The sequence below is a fragment of the Quercus lobata genome, chromosome 8 (genome assembly GCF_001633185.2).
Source record: "Quercus lobata isolate SW786 chromosome 8, ValleyOak3.0 Primary Assembly, whole genome shotgun sequence".
NCBI classification, from domain to species: Eukaryota; Viridiplantae; Streptophyta; class Magnoliopsida; order Fagales; family Fagaceae; genus Quercus; species Quercus lobata.
Genome location: NC_044911.1, coordinates 40,288,417 through 40,302,930, shown reverse-complemented (window position 1 = coordinate 40,302,930; position 14,514 = coordinate 40,288,417). Strand labels below are relative to the sequence as shown.

The 14,514-nt window shown below is 37.7% G+C and overlaps 3 protein-coding genes across 3 annotated transcripts; 2 read left to right on the top strand and 1 right to left on the bottom strand.

Annotated features, from left to right (window-relative positions):
• Window positions 1-2,983: 2,983 nt before the first annotated feature.
• On the top strand, window positions 2,984-3,598 carry LOC115956866 (protein DMP7-like). Its single transcript, XM_031075141.1, has one exon. The coding sequence runs from the start codon at window positions 2,984-2,986 to the stop codon at window positions 3,596-3,598; it is 615 nt and encodes a 204-aa protein (XP_030931001.1).
• Window positions 3,599-8,011: 4,413 nt separating this feature from the next.
• Window positions 8,012-8,890, bottom strand: LOC115956865. Its single transcript, XM_031075140.1, has 2 exons — window positions 8,723-8,890; window positions 8,012-8,599 (listed from the first exon to the last, which is right to left on the bottom strand). Exons 1-2 carry the CDS (start codon window positions 8,888-8,890, stop codon window positions 8,012-8,014), a joined length of 756 nt encoding a protein of 251 aa, XP_030931000.1.
• Window positions 8,891-12,592: 3,702 nt separating this feature from the next.
• Window positions 12,593-14,037, top strand: LOC115956864. Its single transcript, XM_031075139.1, has 3 exons — window positions 12,593-12,645; window positions 12,703-13,396; window positions 13,543-14,037. The coding sequence occupies exons 1-3, from the start codon at window positions 12,593-12,595 to the stop codon at window positions 14,035-14,037; spliced, it is 1,242 nt and encodes a 413-aa protein (XP_030930999.1).
• The last annotated feature ends 477 nt before the right edge of the window (window positions 14,038-14,514 follow it).

The following is a 14,514-nucleotide window of genomic DNA, read 5'->3' as shown; positions in this document are numbered from 1 at the left end:
TATTTTAACCAAATCTTGGAGAGTAAAGAGAGCATTTAATACTAGATATGAGATATTAATATATATTTAGCCATGTGCTTGGAATTGATTTATATGAAAATAATAAAATAATTAATATGGAATGATATGATTATATTTTAAAACTTATATTATATGATGGACATTAATTTTTATGTAAAGAGTATGGGAAGTTTTATCATTTTAAGTGCTTATGTGATATGAGAAGCTTAGCCAAATGTTACCTTTTGCACACTGACCCGTCAGAGTTCAGGAAATTGGGGAAGACATGCCAAGCAACATGCTTTCCTTTATCAATTTTGAACCATTGGAGCTTTACTGAACATACTTCTTGGCCCTCCAAACCACGACTCCCAAAATTCCCCTGATGAGACTCATGAGCTTGGATCATGAGCCAAAAATGAGATGTTGTGCCATGAGCTCGAACTATGGGCCTTGATGAGATTATATCGCCATGAGTTTTGGACCATGGGTTTTGGCATCATTTTTGTGAATAAGGACTCTTTTGGGCTTTAAAATAGATTCTTCCAAAATCTATGATAATATTGATGTGGTGCGGGTCGCCAATGAAATGGAGCCATATGGTGTGAAAAATTTGCCCTCAACACATGGCAATTGTTCAAAATTTCCTTTTTTACAAATACTTTCTCAAGAAATGAAACCCATTAAGTACTACATTGCACTTCATAATTGACATGGATAATAGCAATGAGACCACTTTTGTAGCACATTGCAATTTGTGATTGGTCATTTTGAACATTCTACATAAGCTTTGTGCTATGACATGGCAATTGTTTAAAATTTCCTTTTTTACAGATACTTTCTCAAGAAATGAAACCCATTAAGTACTACATTGCACTTTATAATTGACATTTTGAATGAACTACATAGACTTTGTGATATGACATGATAATTCATGATTTGTTGAAAATTCCATCTACAAATGCCTCTTAGAGACTTGTTCAACTATGCCATTGTTGATTGTGGTGAGTGTACAAGTAGCGGGAAATTTTTTTTCTTAAGCCAATTACGAATTGGCGTGTCGAAATTTGATAACCAATCCTAAATTTATATTAAATAAAAATAAATCAAGTGGTGCCATATGTTATCCAAGATTCCAAGTTAATATCATATTGGCAAATGCAAAACTGTCACATGTCACTTAGGCATACAAAATAGAGATAAAATTTCCAATTAAATTGGGATATTTGCAGCTAATAATTACTTTTAATAAAAAGAAATTAAATTAAGGATAATTATCATAAGTTCTAGTGGGACTCAATAATTTTGGGCCATTTAGAATTGACCACTTATCTTTAAAAAGATTAATTTAAATTGGAACTCATCTTGGGAAGACCATTATAAATTGAGGCTCATTTCGAAGGAGTTTCTGAAGCGTTGAAGTTCTAAAGAAATTTTGCCTCAAAATCATTCAAATAGCCTTGAAAATTTCCACGGTAATCAAGCTCTAAAAATCTTCAAAAAATAAAAACCTCAAATAATCAAAATTGTACAGCTATAAGCTTCTAAGCCATAAAGAACTTCTACCCAAAAACCTGCAGACGCTAAAAATATTTTAAAAACACAAAGACATGGAGAACAAAGAATTTCTAACAAGTACACAGTAAAATATTCATAGTATTTTATATTGTAAAGACAATCTGATCTATTTTCCAATCAAAGTAAAGAAGATTTTGTGTTCAAATCAAGACCTTGTTTGCACAATTCTTGTATCGAAGAACTTTTCAAGAAAACTGAATCAAGTAATCATTCTTTTGTAAAAGAATTAAATACATAGAATTGTATTAATTTATTCATCAATACAAGTTCATATTTGTGAATCAATTTCAATTTTTTTATTTTCAATTTTGTGTTCATAGAGTGGGCAAATGTTGAACGAATTTTGATGTTGCAATCTAGAATTTTGCATTTAGGCTCCTAAAGAATTTTTTTTACTCTTTTTTTTTTCATTGGATAGTCTTGCTCTTGGTTTGCCTTACGACAGATGCGATACACTATTTGTCTAAAAATAGTACTACAGGTATTATAAGTTTTATTACATTGGTCTTAAAAATGTGTCACCAATTAGAAAGAGATTATTCAAAATTCAATTATGAATTAGTTAAAACTTGTAAATCGCATTAATTGCCACATCAATTTATAAACTTCATAGAGTAAAACTTGTAACATCTTTAGTATTTTCCTTTTTCTAAACATCCTTTGTATTTGTCTCTTTAAAAAGAAAAGTTGGTGCAAGCCAAACGGCCCAGCAAATAAGGGGCAAGCTAACAAACAAGGTGTTGCTTATGAGGCCTAATTTGCTCACGTTATTAAGCACAAACAGGCTATACAGTGTTAATGGCATCCTAATATCTATTCATTTTGCACCAGATAGTACTTGATTGAACGTCCTGAACTGCCAGTATACTTGTATCCCTTCTACTGATTCTATTGAATGATTGTATCCAACCCAACATAAAAGGTTATAGGTCTCGGTTGGTTGCATGTATAGCAAGCCTAAAAAAAAGTTGGAAAAAGAACGAGGTAAGTAATGCTACAACCACTAAAGTTCCCATCCATTCAATCTTAAGCAAAAATGTAACTCCTTAACCCGTAATTGAAAACTTCACACTGGTGGAACTCTCTAATAAAAGGGAATTAACTAAATCCCACCTTATTAACACCATTGTGAACTTAACTTCCCAATGTTACCCAATAGACTTTCCACATTAATATTTGTCTTTTAAAAAACAGCCAACACCATTAATTACAAACCCGTTTGCCAAAACTAAACAGAAAAAACAAACCCCATTCTAATTTGAGTGTTTGCTTGGGTTTTTAGTCTCCTTGGCATGGCATTTTCTTTAGCACTAAACACACCACAAGACACACATTCATACAGATTTGTGAAAAAAACACATTTTTTAGTGATAGATACATATCAAAGAAAAGGAGAATTTTCATCATGGATGGTGCAAATGCAGTACTGCAACAAATAGAGCAACCACTTTTGGAAAATGAACCAAAACCCCCCAAAACACCAGCACAAAAGGCCATAAGAAAGTCCTTCAAAATATCAGCACATTTGGCCAATCTTCTTCCCACAGGCTCAGTCCTCACATTCCAAGTTTTGTCCCCGGCTTTCACACACCAAGGGCAGTGTCAAACCATCATAAGCCGCACCATGACTCTTGGACTTTTAGCATTGTGTTGCTTCTTAAGCTTTATTCTAAGATTCACTGATAGCTTCAGAGACGCAAGAGGCAAAGTTCGGTATGGTTTAGCCACATCTCGGGGCTTGTGGGTGATCGATGGGTCAGTGAAAATGGAACCTGAGGAGGCAGAAAAGTATAGACTAAAGTTCATTGATTTCTTCCATGCCTTCATGTCCGTTCTGGTTTTTGTAGCAGTGGCAATGTTTGATAAAAACATTGTCAAGTGCTTCTGCCCAACACCATCTCCAGAGACCAAGGAACTTCTAGTGACATTGCCTATTGGGATTGGCATCGCATGCAGTGTGTTGTTTGTTGCACTCCCCACAAAGCGCCATGGAATTGGATTCCCTCTCTCTCGCAACTAATTCTTCACCTTCATTTATCTGTGTTCCTTCCTATTTATGCATTGAATGGATCATTTATTACATTTATTTTTTTATTTGTTCTTCCAAGTTGTAAATCAATTTTTTTTCACAACTTCTAATTTCTACTTGCTTCAGGCCATGAAAATTGTTTCATGGCGTAACATGTCTTTGTGATTTCTACACCCCCAAAAAAGAAAAAGAAAAATTTGATTGGCGTGGTATATATATGTGGTAGAATTATGATTATACTAAAGTAGATAGTTGGCATGCATAATTGTTTATGGCTTGCAGATGAAAGGGCTGTGAATTTTTTTCCCTCTGGAAAAGACAATTATATAGAACCAAAAGAGAACCAGCATTCCCATAATTAAAAAAATAAATAAATAAATAAATAAAATAAAATAAAAAAGAGAGCCTGCATTTTTTTTAAAATGAATAAGTCAATTATATCAACAAACAAGAATGCTACAATACACTTCATCCAAAAAAAAAAAAGAATGATACATTAATACACTTTCAAAGTTCAAACGCAACGTAAGTTACCATCCATCCACTGCCCACACAACATCTGTTTTGAAAGAACACAGAGAAGAACGAAAAATAGAGTATAACAGAAAGAGAAAAGAGAGAGAGGGAGAATTACTGAATTGAATCAATTGTATTGATATGAAAAACTGATTAATACAATACAGAGACAGTACACTATATATATACAGTATCAGTAAAGGTAAACAGTTAGTTACGGGCTGAATCAAGCATAATTGCCTCTCACACGTGCTAGACTTAAGTTATCAGTACATACAAGACTAAACGACACCGTTCTATTTAATCTTGCATTGTGCCTTCTTTATACTTGGAACTAAACGTGCTTCATCTTCAATTTCCTCAATCTTGCAACTGCTGTTATCACTGCTTTCATCCCCCCTCAAACAAAATGGGAATTTCCACATGAGTTTGGATGTCAACCAGTGAAAACGAGAAGAAGGTAAGCCTTTGGTAAAAATATCAGCAAGCTGATCATTGGAAGAGATGAACTTGACCATGAGATCCTTCCAGAGAACCTTTTCACGCACAAAATGGTAGTCCACCTCAATGTGCTTTGTATGAGCATGGAATACAAGGTTGGAAGCAATGGCCAAGGCACTAACATTATCACACCACATTAAAGGAGGGGTAGAGAGAAAGATCCCCAAATCTCTGAGAAGCATACGTATCCAATATAATTCAGCTGCAGTAGAGGCTAAAGCTCTATACTCAGCTTCAGTGGACGATCTGGAGACAGTGGACTGCTTCTTAGCAGACCATGTGATGGGGCAATTTCCAAAGAACACAACAATGCCAGAAATGGACCTGCAATCTACTGGATCACCAGCCCAGTCTGCATCACAATAGGCAGACAAGGAAGGAAAACCAGGTGTAAAAGCAATGCCAAAATGAAGAGTGCCCCTAATATACCTCAGAATACGTTTGGCAGCTTGTAAGTGGTTCTGAGTAGGAGAACACATGTACTGACAAGCTTGTTGGACAGCAAATGACAAGTCTGGCCTGATAAATGTGAGATATTGAAGGGCACCAACAAGGCTTCGATAAGAAGAAGGGTCAGACAAAGGAGAACTATCATTGGGTAGTAAGTGTTGATTGGGAGAGCAAGGAGTCTTGCAAGGCTTGCAATTTACCATAGCAAACTTGGTCAACAGATCAGTAGCATACTTGGTTTGATGCACAAACAGCCCTGAAGTAGTATAGTCAATCTGCAACCCAAGAAAGAAATGAAGCAACCCAAGATCCTTAAGATCAAAGGTAGAACTCAAAAGCTGAATAATAGAAGCAGTGAAAGCCTTGTCACTGCCAGTTAAAATAATGTCATCTACATACAACAAAAGGTACACCAAATGGCCATCATGACTGTATATGAACAGATTACCATCAGCCCCTGATGCCGAGAAACCAATGTGAAAGAGATGAGTGGTGAATCTCTCAAACCAAGCCCTAGGAGCCTGTTTGAGACCATATAATGCCTTATGGAGAAGACAAACATAAGAGGGGAATTGAGGGTCAACATACCTTTGAGGTTGTCTCATATACACCTTTTCCTTCAAAATGCCATGAAGAAAGGCATTACTAACATCAAGCTGCCTCAATTCCCAACCATGATGCACTACTAAAGCCAAAAGAAGTCTCACAGTGGTAGGTTTAACCACAGGGCTGAAGGTTTCATCATAGTCAAGACCATGTTGCTGCAAATAGCCCCTTGCTACTAATCTTGCTTTATATCTAGCTATGGATCCATCAGCATGCTTCTTCAATCTGTAAACCCACTTACAAGTGACTATATTCTTATCAGAAGGTAAAGGAACCAAGGACCAAGTGTGCTGTTTTAGTAAGGACTGAAATTCTGAGTCCATGGCAGCCACCCATTGAGGGTGTTTAGCAGCAACAACATAGGAAGGAAGTTCAGTCATAGAGTAGTCAAGCTTAACATATAAAAGTTTAGGCTTATATATACCATGCTTAGACCTAGTAACCATAGGATGAGAATTATGAGAAATAGGAAGAGAGGAAGAAGGATTGGGATCAAAAGAGTGAGAAGTGGAAAGGTCAGTAGAAGGGACAATAGGTTCAGTAAATGAAGGTGGTGGATGAGGAACCATAGAAATTGGAGTGGAGGCTTGTACTAAAGATGGAAGTAAAGAAGAGGTAAGGTCTAAAGGAGTGGTTGAAGGAATAGAAGCAGAATTGGAAGGAAAATTAGAAGAAATGGGATTGACAGAATCAGAAGGAGGAGTAGAGGATGATTAGGGAAACCAAAGAGAGAAAGTAGTGGAGAAAGGAGTAGTAGGATCAGTAGAGAAGGAAGGTTGAGCGAAAGGAAATAATGACTCATTGAATAGGGCAAAACAGGCAATGTAAATCTTATTGGTTGTAGGTTCAAGACAAATGTAGCCCTTAGACTGTGGAGGATAACCAAGAAAAATGCACTCTTGAGACCTTGGTTGAAGCTTGTGTTTAGTATATGGCTTAAGATAAGGGTAACAAGCACAACCAAAAGCCTTGAGAGCTTGAAGAGGAGGTGGTTTAGAGTATAAAACTACCCAAGGAGATTTGAAACTCAAAACAGAAGAGGGTAATCTATTAATGAGAAAAACAGCAATAGAGAAAGCATAGGACCAGTAATTGTAAGGAAGATGTGATCTATAGAGTAAAGAAAGACCAGTTTCAACAATGTGCATGTGCTTCCTCTCAGAAACTCCATTCTGCTGAGGAGAATGAGGACAAGAAGTTTGATGCAAAATGCCATTTGATGAACAAAAGGCTTGAAAGGCAGAATTGGTATACTCAGTACCATTGTCTGTTCTAAGCACCTTAAGAGAAGTAGAAAATTGATTCTCAACAAGAGCCTTAAAATGCTTGAAAACCGACAACACTTCATTCTTATGTTTGAGCAAGAATAACCAAGTAAACCTAGTGTAATCATCCACAAAGATCACATAATATGAAAAACCAAGAATAGAAGATAAAGGAGCTGGACCCCAAACATCACTATGAACAATGTCAAGTACAGAATTAGACACAATAGGAGACTTAGCCAAAGGATATTTGTGCATCTTGGCACTTATACAATATTCACAAGAAGAACAAATGTTCACAATTTGAGACAAAGTAATAGAATGATAGAAATGCTTTAAAGCAGAATACAACAACCTAGAACTAGGATGTCCAAGTCTGTAATGCCACAGCAAAAGTACATCAGACTTGATGGAATTGGAAGCAGACATAGTGGATTTGGAATTGAAGGCTGAGGAAGATGATAGTGTGGAAGGAGATGGAATAGGATACACTCCATCTTTACTCAACCCTTTGTAGAGGATCTTCCCCGAAGGTAAATCCTAAATTAAGAACTTGTAAGCATCAAAATAACAAAATGCATTATTTTGAAGACACAACTTATGGACAGACAAAATATTAGAAGCAAAAGCAGGAACTCTAAGTATATTATGAAGCCTAAAGTTATGAGAAGAAGTTTTAAGCTCACCATGACCAACATGAGTGACTGGAAGCTCCTGACCATTGCCTACTGTAACTGTTTCAGTGCCTGCAACAGGTTGTTGATGAAGATTTAATTGTGACAGATCAGGAGTGACATGATCTGAGAAGCCTGTATCAGTAAGCCAGCCATTGAAGTGCTGGACTTGAGATGAGTTAGCCACCATTGAAGCCAACTTAGCAGGGGCATGCCTCCCTTGATATGCAAAATCCATTCTGTGGTAGCAATCAAGGGCTGTGTGACCACCCTTTCCACAGATTTGGCAAAATGGCCTATTTGACTGAGGTTGGCCAAAGGGATTTTGTGACTTAGAATGTTGCCCTGAGGTAGGATGATAGCTAGTATTACCAAAACCTCCATTGTTGTTGTTAAAACCACTGTGATTGCCCAAAAACTCCATTGTTGTTAAATCCATTGTGGTTACCTCTGCCACCTCTTCCTCTTTGATTAGAATATCTACCCCCTCTGCCTCTCTGATTAGAAAAACCTTGATGTGGAGATTGAAAATTGGCATTCATAGCCATTGAAGGAGAAACAAGACCATTAGACCTCTTCTTGATTACTCTCTCCTCAGCATTAAGTAAAGTATTTAATTCCTCAATAGACAATACATCACTACGAGTTCTAATTGCAAAACTGAAAGAATCATATTCTGAAGGTAAACCATCAAGAGCAACATGAAGAAGCTCTTCATCATCCAAGATCACAAAAACAGCAACCAATCTATCACGAATCTGTTTGATCTTTTGGAAATATCCATCAATTGAATCAATTCCTTTCTTCACTGCACTCAGTTCATTATGAAGACTTATAACATGAGACCTTGACACTGAGGCAAACCTCTTTTCTAACACCTTCCATACTCCCTTGGCAAATCTTTGCCCAACAGTGAGAGCAAGAATTGCAGGTGATAAAGTGGAATTGATAAAAATGAACATTGCTTGTTCACGATTCTTCTAAGAAATGAAATTAGGGTTAATCTCAATAGTGAGATTACCAGAAGAATCCTTCAGAAAACGATCTGGAATAGTAATTGAATCATCAAGAATGTCAATCATAGAGTAGGTTTCAAGAATTACCTCAATCTGATGCTTCCAAACAGTGTAGTTGCTATAATCGAGTTTAACAGTCATCATTGAAGACATATTTGATAATAAAAGCAACGAAGTGTTGACAGGTAAAGCTGTATTAGTTACAGCAGGGGTTGAACCAGAGGTTGAAGATGAAGTTGCAAATGTGGAAGCCATGGATAAGGATCAGAGCTCTAATACCATGAAAGAACACAGAGAAGAACGAAAAATAGAGTATAACAGAAAGAGAAAAGAGAGAGAGAGAGAGAGAGAATTACTGAATTGAATCAATTGTATTGATATGAAAAACTGATTAATACAATACAGAGACAGTACACTATATATATACAGTATCAGTAAAGGTAAACAGTTAGTTACGGGCTGAATCAAGCATAATTGCCTCTCACACGTGCTAGACTTAAGTTATCAGTACATACAAGACTAAACGACACCGTTCTATTTAATCTTGCATTGTGCCTTCTTTATACTTGGAACTAAACTTGCTTCATCTTCAATTTCCTCAATCTTGCAACTGCTGTTATCACTGCTTTCATGTTTTCTATATAGTTATGTACACCCCTACAATTTCTTTAATCTAGCTCTAACATCCTCTTTGAAGTCTAGCATTTCTATGCAGCTAAGTATGAGAGATTGTGGCTGCCCAGGAAATTTTGCAAGCAGTGGCAAGAGAGGTTAAATTTGCCAGTTGCAAGAGCTCTATCAAGAGCTACAGGGAATTCGAAAACATTTTTAGCCGCCACTAAACCAAGCCAACAGCTCCCATTTCTCTAGCAAATGAGCTGCAATGTTTGCACATTTCCTTACACTTGAAACTATGATAAACCTAGAATGCAAGCAGTGCAAATAGTGCGGAAATGTTTTATGTAGGAATGCAGACATATTTAGAGACTGAGAGCAAAGGAACTTTAATTAAGAACTGAAAACATACAAAGCTATTTATTCTAAATAGACCATATCATTATCCCAAAGGCATGAAGCACAGACTAACTCAACTAACTCTTATAACAGAAAGCTAACGAAGTACCAACTCAAAAGAGGTTTAACTAACACAAACTGATATCACTAACAACCGCCTCTAACGAATGGGCACAATAGTGAGCACGAGGATGTGCTTGAGATCAAGGAAGCATTGAGAGAAGAGTCCTTCAGTGAAATTGTTTACAAGTTGGTCATTGCTAGAAATAAACTTAACCTCTATTCCTTATGAAAGTCAACTTCGATATGTTTGGCAATAGCCAAGGCAGAAACATTGTTACACTAGAGCCTCAAAACATGATGGAAAAAATGCCTAATTCTATTAAAATTATTAGAAGCCATCACAATTTATAAATTGTCATGACTAGATAGTAGTATTCCGCTTCATTATAGGATTTGTTGCTTCTTTGCAGACCAAGTAATCGGTTTGTTACCAAGAAAAACAACAAAGCCTGATGTAGAGCAACAATCCAAAATCTCACCAGCCCAATGAACGTAAGCAAGCAGATAGAATGAGTTATAAGAGGCACAAATGAGAAGAGAATGCCATGTTCAATTAATGGTAAGTTGGTAACCTGTAGATAACAAAAAATACATTTGATAATAATTAGATGAACATCTATAAGCAAATGTATAAATTGAAATTTTTGATGAACAACAAATGTAACATCTGGTATGTTGAAAGTAAGGTGCTGTGAAGCCCCAAAAAGACTTTGATAAGAAATAAGATCAGACAAAGGAGTCCCAGCATGAAAACTAAGGCAAGTGGAAGGACAATATGAGATCTTACCAGGTTTAACCAAATCAGTGGCATATTGAGTTGATTAAAAAATAACACTAAAGAAGTATAATGAATTTGTTCCGTCCAAGGAAGTAATGAAGAGAACCAAGGTTCTTGAGTTCAAAAAACAAATTGAGCTATTAAAAAAGATAGGTGATGAAGGTAGAATCATTGCCAATAATAGTGATATCATCAATGTATAAAAGTAGAAAGACAATTGCAACTGAAGAACCTTGTCGCAATAGATACAGAGAAAGGAGTTTGCAAATGAAGTCACAAAAGCAAGATAAAATAAATGGGACACGAAACATTCAAACCACAAGATGCTAAAGATCCATAAATCCTTGAGGCTGAGACCTGTAAACCTCTTCACGGAGGATGGCATGTAAGAAGGTATTACTAACATTAAGCTGGTGAAGAGACTTTGAAATGAACAACTAGATATAGCAAAAAACAAAGTATAACTGGCTTAACCGTCAAGTTAAAGGATTCATCAAAATCAATCCCTATTTCTAATGAAACCCTTTGATTACCAATCAATATTTGAATTGATTAATGCTTCCATAGAGGTTCTGTTTTAGTTTATAAATCCCTTTACAACCAACAATTTTTTATGAGGCAAAGGGACCAAATGCATTGTCTTTGAAAAGAATGAAACTCTATGGAAGAGTAGAGCGAGGTGCAATGGGATCAGGTGAAGAAGAAGAAGGGGGAGAATAGGTTGTGGTATTGTAGATGGAACGTGACTTAAGATATAGAGGGTAATAATGAACAAGGATGAAGAAAAAGAAGAGGATGCCACGAAGGAGAAAATGGTAGAGGTAGAGGAAGGAAGAGAAGGCTAATCAATCAAAAATGGAAATGAATTTTCATCATACATAAACTACATGACCAGAAATGTAAATTCCGGAAGTTGACAAATTTAAACATGTGTAGTCTTTGGAATAAGAAGCATAATAAAGGAAGACAATAATAGGAACAACCAAAAGTCTTTTAGTGAGAATGTGAGACAATTTTTTTTTTTTTTTTAATAAGAAACTTGTAACTTTGGTTTGGTAAGAAACAACAACAATAATAATTGTAAGGGACAATGGGCCCAAAAATATATGTTGGGCATTGGCCTTGTCCGAGAAGGCTCAGTGGTCCGAGGATAGATCAATAGTAAGGAAGACGTAAGATGTTAAACTTCACGAGCCAGCTATGATTGTAAAGGTAAGCCGAGAAGGAGTATCTCCTCAGCTAAACGAAGAAGGGGTCAGAAGGTATGTTCTGTTATTCAGAGTGACATTCTAGGAAGTTTTGTTGATAAGGATATGCATTGTGAACATACAGGACAAAATGGGAGCTGAGAAATATCTAAGGGAAAGCTGTTATCACCGCATTAAATGCTCTGTGGCTAACTCTCTAGCCGCATTAATAAGGAAGAGATATCTAAACAGTGTTTTTCAGCCTTACAACTACCCCCAAATACTTCAGGAGGGTGCTGATGGGACAAGGATCAACACAAGCATTCTAATGTCCACGTGGAGGGTAGAGATGAGAAGGGAGATGTGGTAAAAAATAGGAGGAAGGTACTAAGAGAGGAGGGAGAAATTAAGAAAAAAACAACTGTAGTAATTAAGAATTGAACTTGTAATCAAACTTGAGAAAAATATATAAGAACCGATCTCCTCGGACTGTGCCGATGACGATTTTTATTTAAAATAAACCAATCTATCTTCATCTTCTTGTCATCTGAATCTACTTTACTTGTTATCTGATTCATTAAAACCCAGTTTTCCAACCCACTCTCTACAAATTCATTGTATTAGGCTTTTTGGGCCTGAGTTCATTTATCCTTTGGACCAGGGACTCAAGGACTCAAATTGCGTCCATATAATTGGCGCCGTCTGTGGGGAATTTTGGGGCTACAGTGATTTTTACGTCCAACTGTGGTAGGTTTAGGTCCGAATCTGGAGAAATCTATTGGGTCCCAACTTCAAGATCATTTCATTAATCTTGAACGCAGAAGGGACCGGGAAGTTAGTGTGCATACCACTCATACTGAAAGGAGCCAGTCTCGAAGTGAGAGTCACCTTTCTCATGAGAAAAATACTAAAGCCATGCAACTGGAGATTGATCACTTGAAGAGGAAGTTGTGTCATGAACGGCGAAGGTGAACTCCTTCCAATTCTGACTTCTCTTCTAATGATGAAAATGATGGTGGTTATAGACGCAGATCAAGGACTCCTCCTAGTGAGTCTTTCTTGTATGATAAGGACTTCCACCATGAACGCAGAAATAGGAATTCATCTTCCAAAACCTTGGGAAATGATGTGATGAGTAGAGTACTCAACCAAATTTCCAGATCACCTTTCACACGCAAAATTGAAGGAGGGAGACTTCCTCGGCGGTTCACTCAGCCCACGTTCACCATATATAATGGTTTAACAGACCCTGTGGAACATGTAAGCCACTTCAATCAGAGAATGGTTGTGCACTCCAAGAATGAGACCTTAATGTGCAAGGTGTTCCCCTTCAGTTTAGGGCCTGTGGCGATAAGGTGGTTTGATGGCCTAGGTGCAGGTTCTAGTGATTCCTTTAAGGAGCTCACCCAAGCGTTTGGATCTCATTCTATCACATGCAGTAAGATTCCTCGACCCCTAGATTCCCTGTTATCCATGTCCATGCTAGAAGGAGAGACCCTAAAAACGTACTCGGACAGATATTGTAAGATGCTTAATGAGATCGATGGGGACTTTGATGACGTGGCTATAAGGACTTTTAAGGTCGGCCTACCTGCTGAGCATGATTTGAGAAAATCCTTAACCAAGAAGCCGGTGAGGAGTGTGCGTCGGCTTATGGATCGTATTGACGAATACAAACGGGTTGAAAAAGACCAGCAGCAAGGGAAGGGAAAGGCTAAGGTTATCCCTCAGGACATGAGGGATTTCAGGTTGGACAAATACAATAATAATAGGCCCGAAGGGATTTCACCGGGCAATCTAGGTCTATGGCTCCTTAGGTGGTTAACATGGTGTTCCAAGAGCCAGTACATTAAGTCTTGGAGAAGATCAAGAATGAGTCATACTTCAAATGGTCAAACAAGATGAGAGGAGACCCCATGAGGCACAACCAAAGTCTTCATTGCCAATACCATCAAGAACGAGAGCATACCATCGAGGACTGTAGAACTCCATGGAATCACCTGGAACAGCTAGTTAGAGATGGGAGGTTACAACAGTTTTTGTATTGGCCCAATGGGCAAGGAGACCATACAGGGTCGAGGGCTCAGGGGAATGCTTCTTCAAGGCCCCCTTTGGGCACAATTAATGTCATCTTTGTTGCTCCTGGGAGAACTGGTTCTCATCCTTCCAGGGTGATGTTTGTAACTCGGCTACCCGTCGAGGACTCTAATTCTATGCCGAAGAAGGCTAAAGTAGAGATCCGACCGGTGTTGAGTTTTTCGAACGAGGACAAGATTGGTACCATACAGCCACACGATGATGCTTTAGTGGTCACATTTAGAATAAGAGGTTATAATGTGAAGAGGGTGTTGGTAGACTAGGGCAGTAGTGCAGAGATTATGTACTCTGACTTATACAAAGGGCTGAACCTAAAGCCTGAGGATTTGACAACCTATGATTCACCTTTGGTAAGTTTTGATGGAAAAGTTGTCATTCCAAAGGGTCATATTAGACTACTTGTACAAGTAGGTTCAGACGTAGTGGAAGTGGACTTCATTGTGATGGATGCCTATTCTCCCTACACGGCCATTATGGCAAAACCTTGGCTCCATGCCCTGAGGGCTGTTTCTTCCACCTTGCATTTGAAGGTAAAATATCCGTCCGAGGACCAGGTTGGAGAGCTTGTTGGGAGTCAATCCATGGCTAGGCAATGCCTGGTGGCTGCAATTATGCACCAGCCTGAAGCTGAGTTCTTGGCCTCTGTCAAGGGGGACTCTTAGCAATCAAGGATTTCGGTTCTATCTACAGATGCGATGTTAGAAGGGGCAAAGTGTGAGAAGCTGGAAGAAATTGTTATA

Excerpts from the sequence above, each read along its gene's own strand:
- LOC115956865 (XM_031075140.1), bottom strand. The coding sequence starts at position 8,890 with ATGGCTTCCACATTTGCAACTTCATCTTCAACCTCTGGTTCAACCCCT. Across the intron at positions 8,600-8,722 it reads TTTGGAAGCATCAGATTGAG|AAGAATCGTGAACAAGCAAT; the intron begins GTAATTCTTGAA and ends TTCATTTCTTAG.
- LOC115956866 (XM_031075141.1), top strand. The coding sequence starts at position 2,984 with ATGGATGGTGCAAATGCAGTACTGCAACAAATAGAGCAACCACTTTTG.
- LOC115956864 (XM_031075139.1), top strand. The coding sequence starts at position 12,593 with ATGCAACTGGAGATTGATCACTTGAAGAGGAAGTTGTGTCATGAACGG. Across the intron at positions 12,646-12,702 it reads TTGTGTCATGAACGGCGAAG|ACGCAGATCAAGGACTCCTC; the intron begins GTGAACTCCTTC and ends TGGTGGTTATAG. Across the intron at positions 13,397-13,542 it reads AAGGGAAGGGAAAGGCTAAG|ATCAAGAATGAGTCATACTT; the intron begins GTTATCCCTCAG and ends GTCTTGGAGAAG.